General features: G+C 47.3%; 1 protein-coding gene across 1 annotated transcript in view; it reads right to left on the minus strand.

The window, feature by feature from the left end:
- LOC143133425 (TRAF2 and NCK-interacting protein kinase-like) overlaps positions 1-24,952 on the minus strand; it is a 101,990-nt gene extending 77,038 nt beyond the window's left edge. The window contains exons 1-2 of the mRNA XM_076293190.1: positions 24,630-24,952; positions 6,336-6,401 (exon numbers count right to left, since the gene is read on the minus strand). Of these exons, the coding sequence (XP_076149305.1) occupies positions 6,336-6,401; positions 24,630-24,686 (123 nt within the window). The 5' untranslated portion in view covers positions 24,687-24,952. The remainder of the gene's footprint in view (positions 1-6,335; positions 6,402-24,629) is intronic.
- Between the last annotated feature and the right edge of the window lie 399 nt (positions 24,953-25,351).

Here is a 25,351-nt window from a genome sequence, read left to right on the forward strand (position 1 = left end):
GTGTATGTCAGAGAGAGAGAGAGAGAGAGAGAGAGAGAGAGAGAGAGAGTGTGTGTGTGTGTGTGTGTGTGTGTGTCCCAACGGTTGTGCAAGACCTGTTGGAGAGGGTGTGTGTAGACATGTAAGAGCTCACATCTGAGCAGGTGTTTCAAAGGTGAGTGTGTGTGTGTGTGTGTGTGTCAAATTTCCGATTACTTTTCCTGAGCAGGTGCCTGATGGTGAACTGTCTTCCTGGGAAATTTGCAGCAGATATTCTTCTGCAGAAGCGTAATAAACAACACTGGATCTTAGAGACCAGTTTTACAGGCGACAGCTCTCACAGATTAAGACGCTGGAGCACGAGACGCTGTGCACCATTCTTGTCTAGGAACGGCGTCTAGTTCCTACTGGATCCCACTGCTCGCGACATGACGTCAAAACCGCGACGCAGCTTTTGGTGACAAGCCAACCAAAGGCCTCTGCAGACTAAGGAGGAAGAAGAAGGACAAGGAGACGGAGACGACGGCTGCTGTCAAAGACCCAGGCAGACAGACACGGCTCAGTGTTGGCAGGGAGAGCATGTCACCAAGGAGCTTTGAGAAAGTGAAACGCCTCTCATTCACCGACGAGCAGTGGAGGTGTATTTGCTGCACAGTGGCATGGCCCAAAATAGGTCAATGTCATTTGAAAATGCCGCACAGCACTAAAAAAAGAAGGCATAGTCTACAGTGTGCTCTTTCCACCAAGACCACTTCCTGCTTGCTCTGCACAGCCTCTTAACAGCACCTGAGAGCAACTGGGGGTATATTGCAAACTGCTTTAATAGGTCCAGGTCATACAAGACAGGACGTGGGCATTGGGACACAGTACAGGTGGCTTTACAAAGGGCAGACCACCAAGCCTGAGGAGTCTTTTGGCAACATGCTTTGTTGCTAAGATGTCATTTGTAGTGAGAAGCTTTAGCTCATGCTCTTCTGATTCTATGAGTCAGACATGAGTAAAAACAGACTGAGGGCCAGATGTACTAAACGCTTTTGCGCCCACTTCAGGCGTATTTGTTTCGCAATGTGCGTGTAAAATCATTGCGAGGTATGTACAAACAGGCCGCAATGATGTAAAAGCGCAAACTGCTTGTCGCTGGAGTTGAAAGTGGCAGATTGCGTTTTTCATGTCATGCATATGCATTCATGGGAGGATCCAGGGGAAAGTGGGAGTTTAGCGTAAAAAGATGGGAGGGGAAGAGTAAAGAGCGCCTAATTATGTTTTCCGCAGTATGTACAAAGACTGCTTGTGAAAGCGCACGTCTATTCTGCGCCTAAATACTTCCGCATTGTAAAAGCAGGTGTTAATCCAAATTGCAGTTCAATGAGTCAATAAGAGAACCTTTCAAAGACAACAGAATCACTATTTAGAGCACCAGTTTTGTAAGTCTTTGTACTATCAAAAGCAACATTCGTTGGCCTTTCGAATGCCTTTCTTTCACTTTCACGTCATTCACTTAAACTTTCCTACTTGCTAGATTTGACCAATCTTCCATAGCCAAAGTGCACAAGTAGTTTGAGTAGAACTACTGATCTTCATTATCTCCCTGCTTGTTGACATCTTATCATGTATGGTATTATTTCATGATCGCTAAACGTTTGATTCTTTTTAATGTTGTCATCAGTTAACTTCATTCAACTGCGCTTGAAGGCGCTGCCATTCAGTTGTGGATGTTCGTAAATTGCATTTATGGGCGGAGAAAGGCAGAGAAAGGCGCAGTTTACACTAAGGATTGAACGATTGATAAATACGACGGAAACTTGGGTCTGAAAGCGTTTGCAATCTGCGGTTTGTCCATGACGCTGATAACGCTACGTTCACAAATGTACGTACATCTGGCCCTGAATGTCTACAACAGCCACTGTGCCAAATGATTATGTCTTGAGGGCCCTTGTACACAATGGCTAATCTATGATCAGTCATGACACAACTAGGTATAATACATTTTGACTAATCATGATTAGAAGGTCACATGTATTGGTGCGGGTGTACAGTATGTGTATGTTTGTATGCGTGTGTGTGTGTGTGTGTGTGTGTGTCAGGGTTGTGCACAATTCGAATTGCAATTCAGCTTCCTGTTTGCTACCTCAATTGAAATGCAAGTGAAATTCAAGAATTGAATTGGAATTTAAGAGCCAGTTTCAATTCAATTCTGGAATTTTGCACAAGCCTGGTGTGTGTGTGTGTGTGTATGTGTGTGTGTGTGTGTGTGTGAGAGAGAGAGAGCAGTGAATCTCATGATTCAGCACACAGAGATGGCGGAAGAACCTCAACTGGGCGACACATGAACGCGCGGATGTGCCTTCCTGTACAGGACTGAGCGGAGACCTGATGAGGATGAGGCCATCAGAGGAGCTGACAGGGCCTGCTCCTCCACAAGACCCCCATGAACCCCTCCCCCCTCTTCCTGCCACACGAGAGGAACTGGGACCTGATCTGACTCCAATCGACGGGAAAATTGGACGCGTGGCTACAGAGATAGTGTGGTCAGCGCAGCGAGAACCCAAGTGTCACTGTGACAGGCAAGACAGAACACACACGCGTACAAACACACAAACACAGACACGCACACAAACCACCACCTCACACAGATTTGCATTCAGAGCATACACTCAAATACCACCCCCCCCCACACACACACACACACACACACACACACACACCCCACATATACCGAGCACAATAGCGGTCTCAAACACAGGATATGGCTCTTATCACTTCCGGTGACCTGATTACAAATCCCTCTGTGGTATGTGTGGTGGCTTAATCAGGAGCTCGAATGAGAAACAGGGAAGCTCGGAGAGACAAGAGAAACTTGTCTTTCAATACTGATGACCGCTCGTCAGAGGAGCCAGCAGGTTCCCTTTAATGAAGCACTACCCATGTCCAGGAACAGCACATGACCAGCATGGGGACTAACTACACAAACATTCCCTCTTCTCCCCCAGGCCTCAGACGGAGGAACAGAGGGTCTTTCCAGGTTTATTTAGGGGGATTGACAGAGCCATTGTGTGCCACAAGGAACTGAAACCCTTGCTGGAGCTCTGAATTTGCCCTGTGTGCAAATCCTTTATTTGGTAACTTGCCCACTAAAGTAAAGTCAGTGAAGTACAAGTTCCATTTCTTTCATTTGAAGTCTCTGTTGTCTCTGAGAGTCTACTGTGGAGACATGCCTATATTTCAGACACTGTGCACCAACAAGGGAGAGGTGCGCATTAAAGGTTCTCTAAGCTAAAACATCTCGTCACATACAGCAAACATCACCCCACCATCCGCTAGCTGCCTGTCCCCTGAATACACTGCAAAAAACCGCGGTGTCTGTGGACAGCCCAGGCTCCAAAAACGCAAACAAAATCAGCCTGGTCCAGCCTGGACCACGAAACATCACAAACTGTTCCAGCCAATCACGGACGAGATGCACGTTCAGGAGAGTTTCAGTTGCATTGGAGGGAGGGGCGAGCTAGCTCTCTGTTTTGTTTGAACGTCAACAGAAGTGACGTTACCCAACACACACCGCCGCCGACTTGAGCTTCCAAAGATTCAGGAAGTCATTAATTTTCAATGAAAGCCGGCTTCTCTCAGCTGCAAGAAGCGGCAAATCCGTCGGCGTCGCGTTTTGGGTATCTTGAGCAACTTGAGTGTCAAGCAGAAAGTTGAAAGTAAGTCAACTTTATGGTAATGAGCTATGATGCGGTTCAGCGACCAACAACCAGCAACCATTCGAAATAGACGGCCTTTAAATAAAGTAGTAAGATAGAACATGATCGAACATAGAATGCTGCCACGGAACAGCGGCCAAAGCGTCCCTGTACTTTTTTGACAAGCGTCCTAGACAGGGTGACCCGAGCTTCTTTGGAAGCTCAAGTCGGCGGCAGTGTGTATGTACAGTTAAATAAACCGGTAGAGGAAGAAGAGGAAGCATACCTCCACTGTAGACTGAGGCCAACATCCAACATCTCACTCAACTCACTCAAGGCCCTCTTTCAGAATCAAGACAGGAAGCTACCCTGTAGCTAAGGCACTTTGCATCTCTATGCATCGGTCTCTGTTCTGTTTGCTACAGATGGGACTCAAGGCTGTGTGGAGTGAAAGCTCTTCATTTGTATAAGCCACACTTGTGCTGCCTTCCAGTTGGAGCCATGACCTTGCCTGTGGCTGCAGCCAGCACCTCACTGAACTAGCGAGAAAGCGAGAAGGACCTTCCCCTCCCTTCCCCTCCCGTCTGGCTGGTCCAGTGAGTTGTATGGTAGACGAGGGGAACTGGGTGGAGGACCAGGGGAACTGTATGGGAATCAAGGAAACTGTATGGGGGACCAGGACAACTATATGGTGGACCAGGGGAGCTGCATATTGGGAGCCAAGGGGAACTGTACAGTGGACCCTGGGAACTGTATAGGGGACCAGGGGAACTGTATGGAGGAGCAGGGGAACTGTATGGGGGACCAGGGGAACTTGTATGGGGGATCAAGGAAACTGTATAGGGGACCAGGGGAACTGTATGGGGGATCAAGGAAACTGTATAGGGGACCAGGGGAACTGTATGGAGAAACAGGGGAACTGTATGGAGGAGCAGGGGAACTGTATGGGGGATCAAGGAAACTGTATAGGGGACCAGGGGAACTGTATGGAGGAGCAGGGGAACTGTATGGGGGGACCAGGGGAGCTGTATGGGGGGACCAGGGGAGCTGTATGGAGGAGCAGGGGAACTGTATGGAGGAGCAGGGGAACTATATGAGGAACCAACTGTATAGAGGATAAGGGGGGTGGTTTGGCCTCAGCAGTGCTGGAGGTGCTGGAGGCAGGCGGCTGGTGAGTGCCAGGACATCCCCGGTGCAGTTGGCCCATTCCTCCCACCAAAGGGCTCATTTCAGGCCTCTCTCCCAGCACTGGCCCCCAGCCACTTAACTGGCCTCTCTCTGGGGAGAGGAGCAAACACAGCCTCACAGTGCAGACCGCTCTCACAAGCTCCACACATGAGAGAGAGGAGCAGGAGGAAAAGGAGGAGGAGGAGGAGGAGAGAGAGAAAGAGAAAAGCAGAAAGACAGAGAGATACAGAGTACAGAGACAGAGAAAAAGGGAGAAAGAGAGAGATACAGAGAAGAGAGAAAGGGAGAGAGAGAAAGGAAGAGAGAGAGAGCGGAAAAGAGAGACGGAGAGAAAAGAAAAAAAAAATCGCCTCCCCTCATAAATTTGCCCCACTGAATTATTTAGCACTCTATCAGTAGTGGAGCTGCTTTCACTGCGCTGCCTCGCCACTCTCATGGCATCTGTGCTGTTAACAGACACTGGGCCGGCTTTAATCACAACACATGGCCATTACTAAAAGAAGTTCCACACCAGCCCTGCCCTGCCTCCTGCCACCCACCCCACCCTAACCCTCCCTTTCAGCTGTGGCAGGGGGTAAATCCAACATTTTTAGGAGCTTACTTTTTTCTAGCAGGATATAAAAATATAATGATATTCAGCATTAATTCAATGTAAGATGTGATTTATGGTGCACTGGCTTTATAGAATAATAAAAGCCCAAAGAGGGTTAAACAGCACTGGCATTCTATTAGGGGGAGAGAATGTTTAACACAACATTCTATTAGGGGGAGAGAATGTTTAACACCACATTTGAGCACAGTCGGCTTTTCTTTTCCCCATTTTTTTTCAGAAAAAGATAGATGAAGCGATGGAGGCTGCTGGTGAGGGGTGCACAGCTCCACATCAAAGGCAGAGTTAGAGGGAGCCCACCCTCGGGTATTAACCAGGAATACCAGCTCCAGCTCAGGCCCCAATGACAACGCACAGAAACACACCGGCATCCGGAACATTCCTTTGTACTCGCGCTGCAGAGGAGAGCCAAAATAACCCAGCCCTTTCAAGTCTCTGACAGCTACTTCATGCAGCCCCAACATCAAGTGCTTCTCCCCTGTTTCTTACCGTCCTCCTTCTCTAGCCCTCCTCTTGGCAGTGATGAAATGAGGGTGAGCTCTTCTTTGTGTGTGTGTGTGTGTGTGTGTGTGTGTGTGTGTGTGTGTGTGTGTGTGTGTGTGTGTGTGTGTGTGTGTGTGTGTGTGTGAGAGAGAGAGAGATGCTAGTTAGTTAAAGTGGTACAGGGGAGAGAACCAAACCAATATATCTGGGGAAATGCCACTCTATCCTCTCAGAGCTGAGGATCAGATAAGAAGACCCACAAAATCCAGAGAGCTTGAAAACCATGGAGCAACCCGAGAGAGACACAACTTCAAACACACACAATCACCAACTCTCAGAGCAGGCAGCGAGATTCACGTGGTGAACAGTGGCCAAGCATTCGAGTGGTCACCTACCTTGTACACTTGTCCGTAGGTGCCATTGCCTACCAGTTCCACCAGCTCAAATATCCCTGCCGGGTCCTGTAGGAGGAAAAGGAGAATATGGTTAGTGTTTGGCCAGGCAGCACTCAGAGGGTAAAGAGCTGGAAGGGAGTGGAACTACCACACTGTAACCGCCACGGCACCACCAAAAGAGTTGTGGCTACCCCTGTGGCATGCCTAAATCCAATTACAATAACAACAACAACACACAGTGTTAATATAGCCCTTTTCAAGGCACCCAAAGCGGTTTACTACCGCTAACTACAAACTAGCACACACCTGGGTGATGCACGGCAGCCATTATATCCTAGGGCACTCGCCACACATCGGCCTGAGGTATTGAGGTGTTGAGTGAGGGAATGAAGAAATGAATTACTCCCCAACTATTTTACCAGGTGCTCAACGCGCTCCTCATAGCCACACTAGCACTCGCAAGCAGTCTATTCTTTGTGAGGAGTTGTGGGTTTAACAATCTATTGTTTGTGCTGATATGTAAGGAGTTATGGGTTTAACAATGTGGGGACGAGAGTGCTTCATAGCAAAAAACAATGACAACCAATGAACCCCCGCAGCAGTGAAGGTAGCCGTGAGACAAACAGCAGCGGCGGAGACGACCACACCCAGGGACAGGGCCGGCTCTCATCACAGCCTGCAATGAGAGCGCGTGTGACGTGCCCAATCTCAGCACACGGTCTCCCTGTGGGTCTCTGCGTCATGCCATGCTCAAACGCTCGCTGCACTTCAAAAGCTCTGATCGCCTAATCCGGCTCCCTGGTGTTTGGGGCCGGTACAATCACAACCCTTTCACATTGGATGAGTCGAAGAATTTGGATGGATGCGGCGTGTGCGTGTGTGTGCGTGTGTGTGTGTGCGTGTGTGCGTGTGTGTGTGTGTGTGTGTGTATGTGTGTGTGTGTGTGGGGTGGGAGATGGGGAGTTGGTGTTTCCCTGAATGGATGACATTGCTGAAAGGACAAAACAAACAGAGTCTGAGCTACGTGAGTCCACTGGCATAAACGCTCAAGAGCCGACGGCCGATTTCTACACAGGCGGGTATGAGAGAGGAAGAGCAGCCAAGCAGGTGGCAAGAAGCTCGCCATTTGGAATGGCATCTGGGATTGGCTTTTTTCATTTCAAGTTAAGCAAATATTATACTATCAGCATATCTAGGCGTGTGTGCGTGTGTGTGTGTGTGTGTGTGTGTGTGCGCGCGCAAGTGGAGATGTGTGACAATGTGTTTCTGGATAATCTGTGTGGATAATCATCATCTGAGGGATGCTGCCATCACACCAAGTACCTGAACACATGGAAATACTACAGAAGAGGAGAGGAGTATGTAGTTGTGTGAGTGTGAGTGTGAGTGAGAGAGAGTTTAGGGGGGGGGGGGGTGGCAAAAAGGAAATAAATGGACAGTCTGCTACAACTCAGCCAACTAAGTAAAGGGAACCTTGCAACAGCTGCGGCCTCACGCACGCACGCACGCACACACACACACAGAGTAATCCATAGTCTGGGGCAGTGGCACAGGGACTGCACTGAGCAGCAGGTGTCCAGACAGTTTTTTGCCCTCCACCCAGGCTTAAAAAAACATGACTGGCCCTTCAGGGGGCCAGCCATCCCTAAGTGAACTTAAGACACACACAAAACCTCCCACACACACACACACTCCAGCTGGACAGTCATTGGTATTATAGAGCCTCAAACACAAAGCAAAATAGATACAGTAATACTGTAAGGCCTCCAGAAAAAGGTTTATAGCGATTCCAAAGACAAACTAGAGTTAGAGCTACGTCATGTCAAGTTAGAGCTACTACATGTCAAGGGAAAGTCATTGAAATTGTACATTGACAAAAGCCTTTTTAGTATTATTGAATTCAAAATAATTGCTAATGTAATTCACTCATTTTGTCCCAGGTCGCTGGGTTCATCTAAAGAATCTTTCACGTGAATGATCTTTTCATAGCAATCACAAGTCTGACAGGGAAGGCATCTGTCACAATTTGCCATTTTCCATCATCCACAAATGTCTTTGTTTTTACTTCCCTCTCTTGCATCCTTCCTGTAGAAAAAACAACATAAAAAAACAGTCTCTCCACAGAACTGCTACACCTTCACCTCCTCCCCTGCCCCCTGGCTCCCCTTTCAGCCCGCCCCTCCCCTCCCCTCCTCACCCATCTCTCCCCCCCCCCCCCCCCCCCACCATCTCTCGCTATGCCTCGTCTTTGTCTTTGTCTGACGAGACAGGCTGACACCGCGGCCGGCCGCTGTGTTCTAGCTGAGTCAGCAGACATGCAGGCTGTCCGCTCCCTGGCCTGTACATCACCTTCTTGTCCAGCTCGGCCTCGCTCACTTTTTTTATTCTCTCACCCGTCTTTTCTGAGGCTTTTTTTTTTTTTTTTATCAGGCAGACTTTCATATATTCCAGACACATTTTCATTCAAGTCAAGAGGGCTGACAAGCTAGTTTGAGAGAGAGAGAGACCGAGACAGCGCAAGAGATGTGGGTTTAAGAAGTACAACCCTGTTTCCAAAAAGTTAAGACGCTGTGTAAAATATAAATCAAAACAGGATGATGATTTGCATATCATGTAAACCCTATATTTAATTATTAAGAATAATGCAAAGACAAATAAAATAAAATCTGTATCCTATCCGTCGTGCTGTGAGAGACTATCTAGGTGAGTGAGGATGGAGATAAGACCGCCACATTTCAAAGGTCTTCAAGTGGCGTTGACAAACCAGATCTGCACTGATTTACAGTTTCTGAAACCATGCTCAAAACTAGGGATGTCCGATATTGGCTTTTTTGCCGATATCCGATATGCCGATATTGTCCAACTCTCAAATTTCGATTCCGATATCAGCCGATACCGATGTCGATATGTGGGTTATTTTTCCTCAAAACTAATTTAGGTAACATCACATATCTCCTGTTGTGGAATTGTGATGCCCCACTGGATGCATTCTTGAATGCAACAAGGCTTTCCAAATGTTAACATTGTCTGTGCAAAATAAGAAAAATACTTCAACTTAATTTAGGGAAAAAGTGCCATGTTTATTTTTTATTTTTTAATTGTCTCAAACAACAGTTTGGATTACACTCTCCCTGAGATAATCTTGACAATGCCCACAACAAATAGGGCAAATTTGACTTCTTCACAAACGATAAAACATTGTACCTGAACAACTATGTGCAACATAGCAGAATGTAAAGCCAACTAAAATAACAGGCATAGTGTATGACAGGCTACCCTTTTTCTGTGTTAAATGAGCCTGCATTTGTAGGATGCTTCATGAACTGTTTCTTTAACTAAAACTCAATCACCTTAATTGAATGAATGCACAAATATGAGTCAATTACAATGTGGCAAGCAACTATACTGCACAATTTTGAAAACATTTGTTTGAGCTACAAAAAATACTTCAGGCTTGAGGTGAAGTACATAACGGGCCATACCCACAATCAGGCTTGGAATTTCACCATTTTAGAGGCAAGGCCACTTGGCCTTCAGTTGGGCATATTTGGTGGGGGGCACAAAGGCCACATGTCAGGGCACCAAGGCCAAAGTTAACTATACAGTAGTAGGCTATAAAAATGATCAAAGTTGTATTCACTGCAGTAGACCTGCATCACTGTATACAAAAACATAAAACATGACATATTACATATAACTGTAAATCATCTGATCATCTAATATTTTCAGATATCTAGGCTATATTTAACATTTATTTTATATTTGGCCTGTTATGAAATCATGTATTGAACAATTTAAGCACAGCTCAGCAAGAAACTCAAATAGCTTAGATGCATGATGAGCATTTTGTGATCATTAAGGCTACTTTCACAAACTCTTACAGTCAGCTGTCCTCTGATTTACCAATATCTAGGCGACATTTGTAATATTTGTTTTGTATTTGGCCCGTTATGAAATAATGTGGAACAATTTAAACACAGTGTAAAACTTAAATCCCAAATTTGGAGACATCCATGTATGTTGAAATTTACTGCAAATTCAAAACGGGATTAGTCTGGAACGGCTAACTGTACAGGGGACTGATTTACACCTTTCTGTTCGGTAAGGTCTGCTGTTTATTCTGATATATGGTTTGTCATATGTTAAACAAAGGGTTCTGAAGTATTCCAGCGAGATGAATGGGTAGGGAGATGGACGCAAAACCTTCAGTAGAATTTATGATTGAATGATATTATTTACTTTTCTCGCGAACCGTTCACCACAGCAATTAGCGGCTAACATCGTTTAAAAGCTGAGAAAAAGCTCTTTCATGTGATACTTGTGATGTCTGTGTGATGAGTAGGCTACTTCGCGAGTAGTTCAACTGAGAAGAATATTGGTTAATTTGGACGCACTTTCTTGCGCTGTCACTTTCTCCACTGCGTAATTTGGCCATAGGCTAAATATATATCGCTATTAGTAGGACGCAAAGCAGAATATTTAAAGAAGGGGGCACCAAGGCCACCGTGGCCTGTAAACCTCTGATTTTCAAAGGGGCGTCACGGCCAACTCAAGGGGCTACGACGGCCATGGCCAATTCCAAACCACAGACATAATGTTGAAACAGAGCGAGCAAGTTTGTTACTGCAGCCATCCACGCTTGTTTGTATGCTTCAAGACGCAGCTTGATAAGGTCATAATCTGTGCGCCGGTAAACGCTTCAGGAGCGCATAGGCACTATTTGGGTGTAACGCAAGCATTATTTTATCGGTTTTAAGGCAAAAAAAATCCGATAACGATATTAACAGATATTACATTTTTATGCTAATATCGGGCCGATAATATCGGTGGGCCGATATTATCGGACATCTCTACTCAAAACCAATTTGTAGTTTCATTTTAAGTAAAGGATACAACCACATTAGAAAACCACTTCTCTACTGCCAAACCTGATACTCAGATTATAGTTTTGTTGAAAAACATGAACTCAAGAAGTGAACACAGATAAATGTGGATTTTTTGGGTCTCTGCCTATGAAGCTGGAAACATGATTAAGCAGAATCAGTTGGAAAAAACTGGTCACACTTTAGTGTACATAAGAGTAGTCATGATCACACTGTGCTTGTGTCATCTAGAACCCCAGCTAGGCTTGAACAAAAATGTAGTATCTGAAAACCAAGGCAGTCAGTCGCAGATTTGTTTGGAATGACTAAGAAGTGATTGCTTGAATGGGAAGTCTAATGAGAGCTCTTCTTGATTTCCTCCTCAATACAAATAGATGATAGCCATTCAGCAGTTAGTCTTTGTACTGCACACGGAGAGTGAGCAGACACACCATAATGAGTCAGCTCACCACCACGCTCATGTGGTGTCTGATGCAGGGCTGGTGCTCACATGACATTACTCAACCACCCCCCACACACTCCCAGACTGGCAGGAGATACTTGTACGTCCTGGTTTTACTACTGGTTTCTCCACATCAAGACACCAGAGGGTTTATTGGAAATGTGGAAATGTAGTGTAATCCTTTCCACCAGCATCAACCCCCATCACCCTCTAGATACCAGACTAATACGTGATGCATTTTAGACAGACATGTCATAATTGAATTTACAGGAAATGCAGAAGTCCACCAACAGGATTTGTTCCACATACATTTAAAACCTTACAATGATAGATACAGTAGATACATAGATACTGTAATGATCTGAGCCTAGCTGTATGACTGTACTCCCATAATGCTGTGCGTGTGTGTGTGTATAATGTTGATGTTGGTTGTAGTATGAGTAGTGGCGTTTGCCTTGTTGTGTATGTGTTAGCTGGTATGGTCTTTCTTTGTGTTGTACCTCATGTGTTTACCCCGTGTATTGTATGTGACTACCCTGTTTGTGTATCGTGCTTGTTTAATTGACCTCCCTTGTGTTGCCTGTTTTATGACGTTCGTGTTTTTGGTGCGTAACCAATAAAGACCATTTTGAGACATTCTTACAGTTTGTTACATTGGTGTCAGAAGTGGGATGACGACCCCTACTGGACGGGAGGAGAAAGCTGCAACCGATTACCTGGCGATGATGAGTTTCCTGCCAAGACGGCTCTTCGACAGCACGCTCGCCCATGGCCACCTGCTGAGCCCAGCAGACGGAGCCAGCCTGCAGCGTGACCGTGATGAAGAGACCCGCCCCCGGCCACAGGAGGAAACGAACCGGGCTGATGGCAGCATCCCGCCACTTGAACCCGCTCCACACGGGAGCGATGGAAACCGGCCAGTCCTTGGTGCGACGGCGGCGGTAGAAGGGCGCCCCAGCGTAAAGTTGCCCCACTACAATGGCGAAAGGCCGCTGGCGACATACCTGGTACAGGTCCGGCTGGCAGCCGAGCTGAATGGCTGGTCGGCGGAGAGAACGGGCGTACAGGTGGCGTTGGCCCTGGAGGGGGAAGCGCTACAAGTATTAGAAGACCTGCCACCGGCGGAGCAAGTAAGCTGGACCGCAATCGAAGCAGCTCTGCAGCGACGATTCGGCCAGAGAATCTTCATCAGCGATGCCAGAGAACAACTCGCTTCCAGACGGCGACACAAGGACGAGAGACTGGGCAAGTTCGCGGCTGACCTGCAGCTGTATGCCCGGCGGGGCTACCCAACGTACAGCCAGGGTCTACATGAAGAGATGGCACTGGAAGCGTTCGTGCGAGGCATCCACCCAGAGCGGCTAAAAGAACACCTTCGCCTGAGCGCCCCCAGCTCGCTGTCCGTGGCGCTCGCGGAAGCCGAACGGGTGGAAAACATCTTCCACACAACAGAGTCGCGGCATTGCGTACGCCAGACATCGATGGAGGTGACGCGGCAGACCACGGCACAGCCACCACAACGGCGCCCACGCGAGTGGAAGAGGCCGGCCAGCGGAGACGGATGCCACCGATGTGGTGAGCCGGGACACATCGCGTGGTACTGCCCAGCCCCGGCACCCCTCACGCTCGCACCCCAGTTACTAGAAGAAGGTGGCACGGCGGGAGGGGCTATGGATTGCATACGGCTGGGCCGGCTCGGCCAAACCAGAGGACTGTATGTGGACTGCACGCTAGATGGGACTCGGTGTCGCGCCTTGATCGATACTGGCTCCACCATCTCGCTTGTGCGCCCCGGTCTCTTACCCGGCACGCTGGTAGCCAGACCCAGAGGCTGGGAAAAGACAAAAACGCGCATCACAACAGTTACCGGAGAGCGAGCGGAACTGTATGGACAAAAAGTGGTGTGCGTGTGCATCAACGGTGAGACGGCGAGCCGCCGGCTTTGGTTGGCTAGCATTCAGGATGATTGCATTCTCGGCCTGGACGTGCTAGAGAAATGGGGGGCTGTGGTGGACATTTCCCGGTTCACACTACACTTAGGGACGAGCAGCGTAGTGTTGCACACGGCGGGGAAAACAGAGCATGAAGTGCGGAGAGCTGGTGCGACGAAAAACTCTCCAACTCGCTCCACACAAGCCCGCAGGAAGCAAACTCGCAAAGAGTGCTCGCCATCCAAGACTCCGCCCCTCCCCACACAAGCCCGCGAAACTCAAGCCCGCGGAAACAACAGGTCTCATCCAGGTCCGCTTGCTGAGTCTCCGCCCCTCTCCACACAAGCCCGCGAAACTCAAGCCCGCGAAAACAACAGGTCTCGTCCAGGTCCGCTTGCTGAGTTCGCCACTGCTCAGCTCACGCCCACTAGAGAGGAGCCAGGAGCGCGGGTTGAGCAATCACCACTCTCCACTCAGAGAGCGCGGCCCTCTGTAGAGACAAGGCAAGCCGTAAATGAACTCTGCACTCGTAGCTGTGAGGGGCTGAGTGAAGCACAGGGTAGCCAGGTGCGGAGACTACTAGCAGCGTACACCGACATCTTCGCTGCAAGAGATGAGGACTGCACCCGAACGAGCCTGGTCCAACACGATATCGACACCGGAAATGCTCGGCCCATCCGACTTCAGCCTCATCGCTTACCGTTCGCCAAACGACAAGCAGCTGAAGAAAAGATCAAGGAAATGGCCGCGGCAGGAGTGATAGAGCCAAGCAGTAGTCCCTGGGCTGCGCCGGCTGTACTCGTCCGGAAGAAGGACGGCTCGTGGTGGTTCTGTGTTGACTACAGGCGCCTCAACCAGGTAACCCGGAAAGACTCCTACCCGCTCCCCCGCATTGACGATGCGCTGGACAGCATTGCCGGCTCCTGCTGGTTTAGCTCGCTGGACTTACGCAGTGGCTACTGGCAGATTGAACTAGCCCCGGAAGCTCGGCCGAAGACAGCGTTTACCATCGGGCAAGGGCTGTGGCAGTTCCGGGTACTTCCGTTCGGCCTATGCAACGGGCCAGCGAACTTTGAGCGGCTGATGGAGCGTGTCCTGGCGGGCATTCCACGTACATGCTGCGTGGTTTACCTGGACGACATCCTGTGTCATGCAACAGACTTCACCGGTGCCATAGGACATCTGGAAAAGGTGTTCGACGCCATACGGGGTGCTGGGCTCAAACTGCACCCGAAAAAGTGCCACCTGTTCCGGAGGCAAACCGGATTCCTGGGCCATGTCGTGGGGGCCACCGGAGTGGCCACCGACCCAGCTAAGGTGGAGACGGTGAGACGTTGGCCTGTTCCGCGCGATGGTGCTGAGCTGCGGAGCTTCCTGGGCCTGGCGTCATATTACCGGCGTTTCATCCGGGACTTTGCTACAGTCGCCAGTCCGCTGCATCGTTTGACGCACAAAGGCCAGCTCTTCGAGTGGACGCGAGAGTGCGACGCGGCATTCCGGCGGCTGCGGAGGGCGCTATGTGAGGCCCCAGTGCTCGCTTTCCCTGACCCTCAACTGCCGTTCATCCTGGACACCGACGCCAGTGACGTGGGCGTCGGCGCCGTCCTCTCTCAAGCAGGCGAGCAGGGCGAGCAGGTGGTCGCATACTTCAGCCGCTCACTGGACCGAGCGGAGAAGAACTACTGCGTGACCCGCAGAGAACTGTTGGCTGTGGTGGTGGCAGTGCGCCATTTCCGAACCTACCTCTACGGCAAACGGTTCCTGCTGAGAACGGACCATGCATCGCTCACCTGGCTGCTGAACTTCAAAGAACCAGAGGGCCAGCTGGCTCGCTGGCTGGAGGCGCTCCAGGACTACGACATGGAGATTCGACACCGGGCGGGTCGCCTTCACGGCAACGCGGACGCCCTGTCCAGGCGTCCGTGTGCAGCAGACCAGTGCCAGCACTGCCACCGGAGGGAGGAGAGGAGCCTGGCCGCGGCTCAACCGGAGCCCGCTCGTCGGCTACAGGCTGCATCACCGCTGGCAGAGAGAGAGAGACTCAACGCTCGCCAGCGCCGCGCCATCAAGACAGCCACCGCTCGCCAGCTTCACGCCAGCGAGAGAGACAACACACCGCAGCCCAACGCCACAACACAGCACTGCAGAGCGGCAGCTGAGGCCATGGACGCGCAGTCACCGGTGGACGTGATGTCGAGGGAGGAGATCCGGAAGGCGCAATCGGAGGACGCCACGCTTGGCCGAGTGTGGTCATGGATCGAAGCCGGTCAGCGACCGCCATGGACTGACGTATCAGCACTCGATCCAGAGACCAAAGCGATTTATTCACAGTGGCCGGGAATAGTAGCACGTCAAGGACTGTTGTATAGACACTGGCGAGCCCCCGATCGACAATCTGACATTTTCCAGTTGCTGGTTCCTGCTGGATTACGAGCCCGTGTACTGGAACAGGTACATGGGGCTGTGGGGGCGGCTCATTTCGGCATCGCAAAAACTCTTCGTCGGCTGAGAAGCCACTTCTATTGGCCGGGATGCAGGCTGGACGTTGAACTGCATGTTCACTGCTGTGACGCCTGCACAGCGAAGAAGGGCCCCACGCGACGCTCGCACGCTCCGCTGCAGCAATACGCAGTCGGGGCTCCCATGGAGCGGGTAGCCGTCGATATCATGGGCCCACTGCCAGTCACAGAGCGGGGAAATCGCTACGTGCTCGTAGCTATGGACTATTTCACTAAGTGGCCGGAGGCGTATGCAGTGCCAGATCGATCAGAGCGCCCACACGACAGCGGACAGACTGGTCACTGAGATGTTCTGCCGGTTCGGGGCACCGGAGGAGCTCCACAGCGACCAAGGGCGGAATTTCGAGGCGGAGGTGTTTGCTGAGGTTTGCCAGCGCATGGGCATCCGGAAAACGAGAACGACACCTCTGCATCCACAAAGCGACGGGCTGGTCGAACGGTTTAACCGGACGCTAGCAGTGCAGCTGGCCATAATGGCCGACCGCCGACAAAAGGACTGGGACTTACACTTGCCCCTGGTGCTATGGGCATATCGCACAGCGGTGCAAGAGTAGTCAACGAAATGCACACCGGCAGCTCTGATGTTCGGGCGAGAGCTACGCACGCCGGTGGACTTGGTGTTCGGTTCGCCTCCGGAGGCGGAGATTGGAGGTAAGCCAGGGCTGGAATACTACAAGCAGCTACGCGAGAGACTCAAAGGAGTACATGAGTTGGCACGGCAGGCTATGAGTGAAGCTGGAATGCGTCAAAAGCGAGCTTACGATACGCGCTGTCGCGGCCAGGAGTTCCAGACCGGCGATAAAGTGTGGGTGTACTGCCCGGAGAGAAAGAAAGGCATTTCCCCGAAACTCACTAGCCAGTGGGTCGGGCCGTGCGATGTCTTAGAGAAGCTGTCTGATGTGGTCTATCGTGTGAGACTGATTAAGCGTCGGAGAGTTGTGGCTCTCCACCGTGATCGACTGGCCCCGTATCGACCCCTGGCCTCAGCTGAGGGTCGTGGAGACTTTGACACTGACTCTGTGGAACGTGGTGACAATGGAGCTGTGGCTCTAACACCGATCACCGTGCAGCCTTCACCGGAAGTCACCGACGCGACAGCGGGGCGCCCACAAAGACAGCGTCGCGTCCCAGCCAGGCTCATGGACTGACGTAGGGTAAGACTTGAGTCAAGGGGACATGGACTAAGTCTCGGGGGGCTGTGTAATGATCTGAGCCTAGCTGTATGACTGTACTCCCATAATGCTGTGCGTGTGTGTGTGTATAATGTTGATGTTGGTTGTAGTATGAGTAGTGGCGTTTGCCTTGTTGTGTATGTGTTAGCTGGTATGGTCTTTCTTTGTGTTGTACCTCATGTGTTTACCCCGTGTATTGTATGTGACTACCCTGTTTGTGTATCGTGCTTGTTTAATTGACCTCCCTTGTGTTGCCTGTTTTATGACGTTCGTGTTTTTGGTGCGTAACCAATAAAGACCATTTTGAGACATTCTTACAGTTTGTTACAATACTTTATTGATCGCCAAGGGGAAATTTAAGAATTAAAGTAAACCCTCAGGAAACCTTTCAGCTATGAAGCATCTGACAGTTTGGAATGCCATGATAACGGTTGTGGTGTTAAAAGGACTAGCCATTTTGGCCTATTCTCAGATTAAAGGGACACCAGGCAACGTTTTCTGGTTAATTAATCATCTTCGTAAGTCGGTATATAGTTAAATGACTCATTACAGGGTGAATGAAGACTCTCTCGCCCGCCACTACTGCCTGTAGGAAGAATATCCCGCTTGCAAGTTTGGTGTATCCAACCCGCCGACCTTCAGTCTCACAAGGTCTCAGACATCGCGAGAAGCAGGATCAGTTTACATCCTGCATCCCAAGCACAGAGGCAGGCTAACGAAATGCTAGCGATTGTTGCAAACATGTATTGGCAGAGCCGGCGAAGAAGCAGCGAAAACCCTTGACAGAAGATGCAAAGAAAAGGAAAAGAACTTCAGATCGAGCGAGGGCTCACACCAGTGTTGTAGTACTCGAGTCCGAGACTCGAACTCGAGTCCGAGTCATTAGCTAAATTTAGAGACTCGTGACTTGACTTGGACTTGAGCACTGATGACTCGAACTTGGACTCGGACTCGTGCATTCGCACTCGCGATGACTCGTCGAGGACTCGACTTTTTTTTGTAATATATCATAAGGCTATAATTGTAGTATGTCATTAGGCTATAATTTGCTATATGATTTTAATATCTAAATTATTCGTAATACTAATTTTAGTTCAAGGGAATGTTAGGCTACTGCTTCGTGTCGTAGGCTACATTGCAAGTCACATCATGTTCACATGCAAAGCAAACTAACGTTAACTTTAACACCAAAATGCCTGGAGATATTTCAATGTAGTAGGCTATTGCCAGGCAATATTAGTTCTCATACATCACATAACATTACCTAAGATTACACTCAGCCAAGGCTAAACAACACACACTGCTGCTGGATAGCTGATAATCGTGACTTGGTGAACAGTGTTTTCCCTGACTGACGCGAGAAGCGAGGTTCCATTCATTCATTTTCATTCGGGGCGTGCCCTGCCGTGCTTCTGTCTGTTAATTTGCAGCAGGCTATTATCGGATGAAAGAAAAATAAACTAAACGTTTTCCCGATCAAGATATAGCATACTTCTTAATTTTGGTGTCATAAAATATAGAAACATAACATTAAATTGCCTAGTAGAGTGTCCATGTAGTGTCAATGTAGGCCTACATGTCTGCGCAAGTGAAACTGACAAACTGAACCTCTCGTGGGTAGGCCAGAAACAACTATATTTAAAACCACGAATGAACTGGATTACTGTTACTGTTCAAACGAGCGATTTGATAGCCTAATCCACTGCACGAAAAAAAAGGAAATAGCAACGTGTTCTATTTCTAACAGGTGAATATCATAGCAAATAGTATGGCGAGGGCAGCTTAAAAAAACATTTATTTCACTCATCTCGCTGAAATGAACGTGGCCTGTTGCACAAGTAAATTAATTAGGCAGATGATCTACATCTTCGTTAACCTGAAGCTAGTTTTCATCTCTATTGTTGACGTGAAATATGTCTCCATAGTGTCAGTGAAGTGATAACATAATTATGCAGTTGCCGGTAGCCAGTGTTCACATCACGGGAGTCAGAAAGAAGCTACCAAGACGGGCCCTGCTCTGTTTCTGTCCCTCCCAAACTGCGCTAAAATTGTGTAGGCTATTTAACAGCCAGAATAAAAAAAAAAGCCCTTTTATGATCCACACTACCTCTTACAAAATAGGCCTACTCCAACGTTCATCTAGCTCTTGTGAAGTATGAACTTCTACAACACTGCCTATACAATTGTCAGCACTAACAGCATAATGTGACTTAATGGCCTGTGTGATTGGGATGTGGATTGCTCATTTATTATGAGTAGGCCTATAGGCTATGGTATAGATATGGTATGGTATTCTCTCCGAAATAATAAATACAACACATTGGGTTTGGCAAGAAATTTGGCAATAATACTTTCACACAAGTGATGGCACCCCTGCTTGGAGACAGAAGATTGTCCGTTTTGCTTTTAAGGATTTCATCTGCAATGGGAAAAAATGGAACGACATGTAGGCTATGCTTACTTTAGTGCTGGACTTGGACTCGACTTGATCAATAGGGACTCGACTCGGACTCGACGTGGATCAATAGTGACTCGACTCGGACTTGACTCGGATGAGTAGTGGACTCGACTCGGACTTGACTTGGAATTTTTTTTTAATGACTTGGACTTGACTCGGACTTGAACACTGGGGACTCGAACCTGGACTCGGACTCGAGGCATAGTGACTTGACTACAACACTGGCTCACACACGTATTGACTAGGGGTGGGCGATATGGACAAAAAATAATATCTCGATATTTTTTGTGATTTTGACGATAACGATAATTAGTCGATATCCTTTAAAAAATAGTTTTTGTTAAAGTCTGAGTTACTTTACAGCTCATTATTTATGAATAGCATCATTACAATAATAACCAATAACCTAACCTGTGACTTTTTAACCAAATCAACCAATGCATTGTCACTCTGACACATTTCCAATTCTGCCCCCACTTGTGTGTGTGCCAATGACAGCTACATTAGAGAAGATGAATAGGCCTAACAGTTTCCCAAGAGAAAGTCTGAAGCTGAAGTTCCTTTCAAACCTTTACATAGGATTCACTGTAAAACTAAGCAGACCAACAGAGTACATCTCAGTTATTTCCTTCTATGTTTTGTTTAAGAGCAATCATGTAGGCTAGCATTCCAAGTTACAGAATAGAAACGAATGCGTTAGCTTATGGCTAATGTGAGAAATCCCATAGAGATGCTAACGGTTAGCATAATCGGTAAACGTAGATATTTAGAGCGAACTTCAGTCCATTTACAAAAGAGTTACATGAGAATAGTTCTTTGTTTACAACTGACTCAAAGGCTAATGTTTTCTCTGAATATAATACCATGTAGGAAAAAACGTGACTGTCTCATCAATGCTACTTGAGTAGAAGTAGCCGCATAAAATCCCAAGTAGGCTACTCTCGCTGCACAAAATAAATATTAGGCGTGCGTGGGGCAACGTTTTAGCAGAGAATGTGTTTTAGGTTGTGACCCACTAGTGATCACGTGACACTTGCTCTGCTGCAGCCAGGGGCTTCTCCCGCATACATCCTGGGAATGAGTCTTCAATGCGTGATTTCGGGTGTTTTTCCCCATAAGTAATTTAAATACTCGATAATGTCAATTTGCACATCGTTAAAACAACAATCACGATATTATCGCAGACGATATATATCGCCCACCCCTAGTATTGACACGTACAGACGCTAGGGGGAGCTTCGTAAAGCATCAGGCTTGCCTGGTGTCCCTGTCTATCTATGCATTTCTCCTCAGTTCACTCTATCAGCTGCAAAAATAGATAGCATGGTGGTCTTTCTACATGTTGATCCAATGCACCCAACCCCCTGTGCGAGGTCATTCCTAACAGATGGACATCTTGAATGGGTTATGCTGTCTCTTTTTGCTCACCCATGTGACAATCTCAAGGTGACATAATAGTAAATTTTTTGAAGGTTGTTGTCAAACGTTTAGGTTGTTGTCAAAACACAAAAAAGTGGGATACAATTGAGTTATTAGCCTACTGAGATGGCTAAAGTAATCCACACATGTTATTCCAACAACAGTGCTAGACAAAGAAAACAACTACATGTACATAATCCTCGGGCCAACAACACTGATATCTCACTATAAATATCCACCTCAAAGAAATGGAGATAACGTTAAGCCCTGCGGCAGATAGCATCCAACCTCCTGTCAGGACTTGACAGCTATTAGCTTCTAGATTTAGCAGCAGAGTTTCATCTATTTGGAAAAAAGGAAATAGGCGCCAAACAAATAAACACAAATAGCAGCGTCCTCACACTCTCCAGACAGGAAGTGGGTCAGCGGGCGTCGACCAGGGGGCACAGAGACAGTGGGGAAAGGGGGGAGGAGGAGAGGGAGGAGGGAGGAGGAGAGGGAGGAGGGAGGATTGAGGACAGTAAGTGCTTCAGGCTAAAAACCCACCCAGTGTAGTGAAGCCAGACACAACAGACTAAGCAAGAGAATAAGTGAGAGATGTTACGCAAGTCCCCCTCACTATCAGTTTTGGGAAAAGGACACATCAATGATGTCTACATAACATGGGCCAACGCACATTAATCCATTGTCAAATTGCACAAATTGCACTATTTGGAGATTTACCCCTTTCTTACATCCTGTTAAGATGACACACCAACTGCAGTTTCAGGTCATTAAATGTTCCTTAAGCAGGGTTGTGCACAATTCGAATTGCAATTCTGCTTCTTGTTTTGCTACCTCAATTGAAATGCAAGTTAAATTCCAATTGAATTGGAATTTAAAAGCCAGTTTCAATTCAATTCTGGAATTTTGCACAAGCCTGACGAACAGACAGTACATTTAATTACATTTATTGTTCTGACCTACACTTGTCAACTATGAAAGGACCAGGCCCTCTCCATTGGTCAAACATCAAAACACACCATCTGAAGGGCCGTCACACACACTACACGCACCCCAACAGCCACCCTCCTACAGTAGCCTGTTATAATGCGTTCAGATCAATGGGCTATGAACATCTGTTTAGTCTTGTCATGGAACAGTGTGTGAAGTGCTCTTCACAGGTCACGCTGCCCATACACACACACATCAGTGCTATCTTTCATTTTCTATGAGCAAACAAAGAGGAAGGAAGTGATTCAAAGAAATATAAAAGCGTTTGTTTCCACGGTGATATTCTAATCATGCTCTTCATAATGACTGACGGAAAAAAATAAAAACTTGTCCATTTTGTTCTGTTTCTATGACCTCGACCTTAATAGTGTTACTAGGCAGTCTAGTGCCATGGAGGTACACAAATCCAAGAACAACAGCCATAAAGGTATCCCCCCCTTGTATTTGTCTCAAGTAACCAGAGAGGATATTTCTCATGTTTGAGTGTGTGCGAGGCTGTGGCACAGGGCTTGATTCTAAATGTTGCATCTGGGAGTGTTGTATATGGCCCGGTGGAAAGCTTGCCAACTCCTGCTCGTGATGGTGCTCCACTTCTAGGTGACCTACTTGTCCAATCTTTATTTCTAAGAGTATGTAGCTCTAACATGTACACTACACACACGAATGCAAAGCTATAGAATACAGGGAAGCCGCAACCGAAACAAACAAAACAAAAAGTCCCAACCAACTCATCTCTAGCAGTCATTAAGACTTCCATGGAAGAACATGCCCCTACAGCCAATGAATAAATATGGGCCAGTTGTTATCTCGTCTTCAGAAGCTTATCTGCCAGACATAAACAACCAATAGTAGTAGCAGCACAGCACTCCCAAGGTTGATTGCAGTCACCAGATATTTCAGTGAGATTTAAATAGAGACAAGTTTGTTAAAGGCTGACATTTAAGCCATACGATCAGGCATAGCAGAACATTAACAGAACAGACTCTTTTACACTGAATTGATTCCTTAAAAAGGCCTTAATAGAATAGCAACAGTGCCATATTCAAATACACATGAATTAGGGAGATGGGGTGACTGAAATTTATTTGATAAAAAAGGGTGTATATTCTTAAACAAATATGTGAAACTAATGCAGATTGATTGATTATAAAGTATTGTGATGACAATTCAGACATTCTCCTACACTACACTGAAAGTCAGAATGAATCATCTTTGCCTGCTGCCTTGGAGCAGGCAGACACCAGTGAAGTAGACACAATACATTTCTAACACACGTCAGTGCCAACAGTTAACTGCTTGTGCTGGTCTAACTGCTCATGAAATTAATTAACGATTAAATTCCAATATCTATACTATCATTGCTAGTAATATTCAAACAATCGTTAGGCAATACCGAACATGAACGGCTATTTGGGCGTTATTCTCACAATTTACAGAATTAGGCTACAACAGCCCGGTGTGGCGGGGATGGGGCCCAACAAGTAGGTATACAGCCTGTACACCTGTCACTCGTTTTACGACCTAAAGAAAGGGGACAGGAGAGGGCCTACAGACTAAAGGCTACGTGATCACTTGTACAACCAATAACAACGACTCGTTCATAAACCTTTCTGTTACACTGTCAAATAATGTCCGAAAATTACAATTCGCGTGAACACATCAAGAATCTTTACAGAAAGCATTCAATGGTATTTTCAATAACTCAAACCGCCCATCACCGTGAGGCACTACAGCCGACATAAATAACATGTGTGCTACCACCTACCTACCCGGCCCTTGCCAGTGTACAAGGGGGATTTTTAAGCTAGGCGAACAAAAGAATTGGGTCCAGCAGTGAGCGCAGAGCCTTTACGCGATGGAAGACAAGAGATCAGCGGGATTCGATTGGCTAGCTTTCAATATATTAATAAACAAGATTCTGTCCAAATAAGCATGTCATTCTTTCTATTTTGTAGTATTTACATAAAGGCAATACAACAGTGTTATATGCTACCTTTTATCAGTGTGGTGTGGTAAAGGCTTTTGGAGAGTATTTATCACCGCAAATCATTTAGACTGTCAATCTAATCACGTCTCACTGTAATCACATAATGTCCATACAAATAATTCTCGTCAGGAAGAGCTTTGTTTTTACAGATTGCAGGTTTCGTTAGACAGTGAGTTGCATTTCGGTGGTGTACGAAACGCTAACTCATCACAGACTGATGCGGTAAAAATGCGAGTGTAAGGAGACAGCTATTTAGGACAAATCTTCTGGAAAAATAACATGCTGCATTAGGTTACAAAGAAACCGTTTGGTTGGTCGTCAATGGAGAAATGGGATATACTGTAATGCAACATTTTTACTTAATCAGATCGTCTCTAAGCAACACTTTCTTTGAGCGTTTTAGAGGCACGGACGCTATCAGGTGCACGTAAAGTGTAACACACAACAACCGTTAGGTTATCAGTGATTGCAATTGGATCTCTAAACTTACCCTCAGCATGGAGAGGTCTATCTCATCCAGACTTCGTGCCGGGGAGTCACTCGCCATGTTTCAAACGTTGCTCCAAGCGAAATGACTTCTACCTACGGGAAAAGCTAAGCGAATCCTCGGCTGCGGCTATTCAATCACTTCGTTGCAAAGAGCCCACAGTGAATTCAGAGGAGGTAGAATAATCTTCTGATAAACACACTAAAGGCTACGGTCTCGCTGTAACACTGGTCGTGGCTTACAGCCGGTCTACACATGCATGCATGGAGAGCGAGCATTCTATTGAGAACATGTTCACTGCACCAAGAGTAGATTCTGGTGTGTTGTTGTACATTCACGGCAGCAACAGTGAGAGAGCAGCAGGATCAGTCGTATAAACCAGGAGTGATGTGGTTAGTAATGTGGGCGGGCACAGCACACTGACCCGCCCAAACCCCCTGAAATGACATTTCGGGATTGACAAGATTCCGACTGCCTTGAGTCACACACTAATGAACAATTAATGAAGCGTTAACGAATCGACAATCGATTTGAAAAAGAATTTCCAAGACAAAAATAATAAAAAATCATTAGACTGCGTGATTTGACCAGTTTAATTTATTATAAGCATTTCAATCATAAGCATTATTTATTCATTGATAGAGTTGCCTTTTGTTTTTCTTCCTGCTTGATTCAATTTCTAAGGATTCAATTTATGTTTCCCAGAAAGGAAGATAAAAGTGAAT

The sequence above is a fragment of the Alosa pseudoharengus genome, unplaced genomic scaffold (assembly GCF_046254945.1).
Source record: "Alosa pseudoharengus isolate Yale_2024_CS ecotype anadromous, Long Island Sound unplaced genomic scaffold, YU_APseudo_1.1 YU_APseudo_1.1_scf_2, whole genome shotgun sequence".
In the NCBI taxonomy this organism is placed as follows: domain Eukaryota; kingdom Metazoa; phylum Chordata; class Actinopteri; order Clupeiformes; family Clupeidae; genus Alosa; species Alosa pseudoharengus.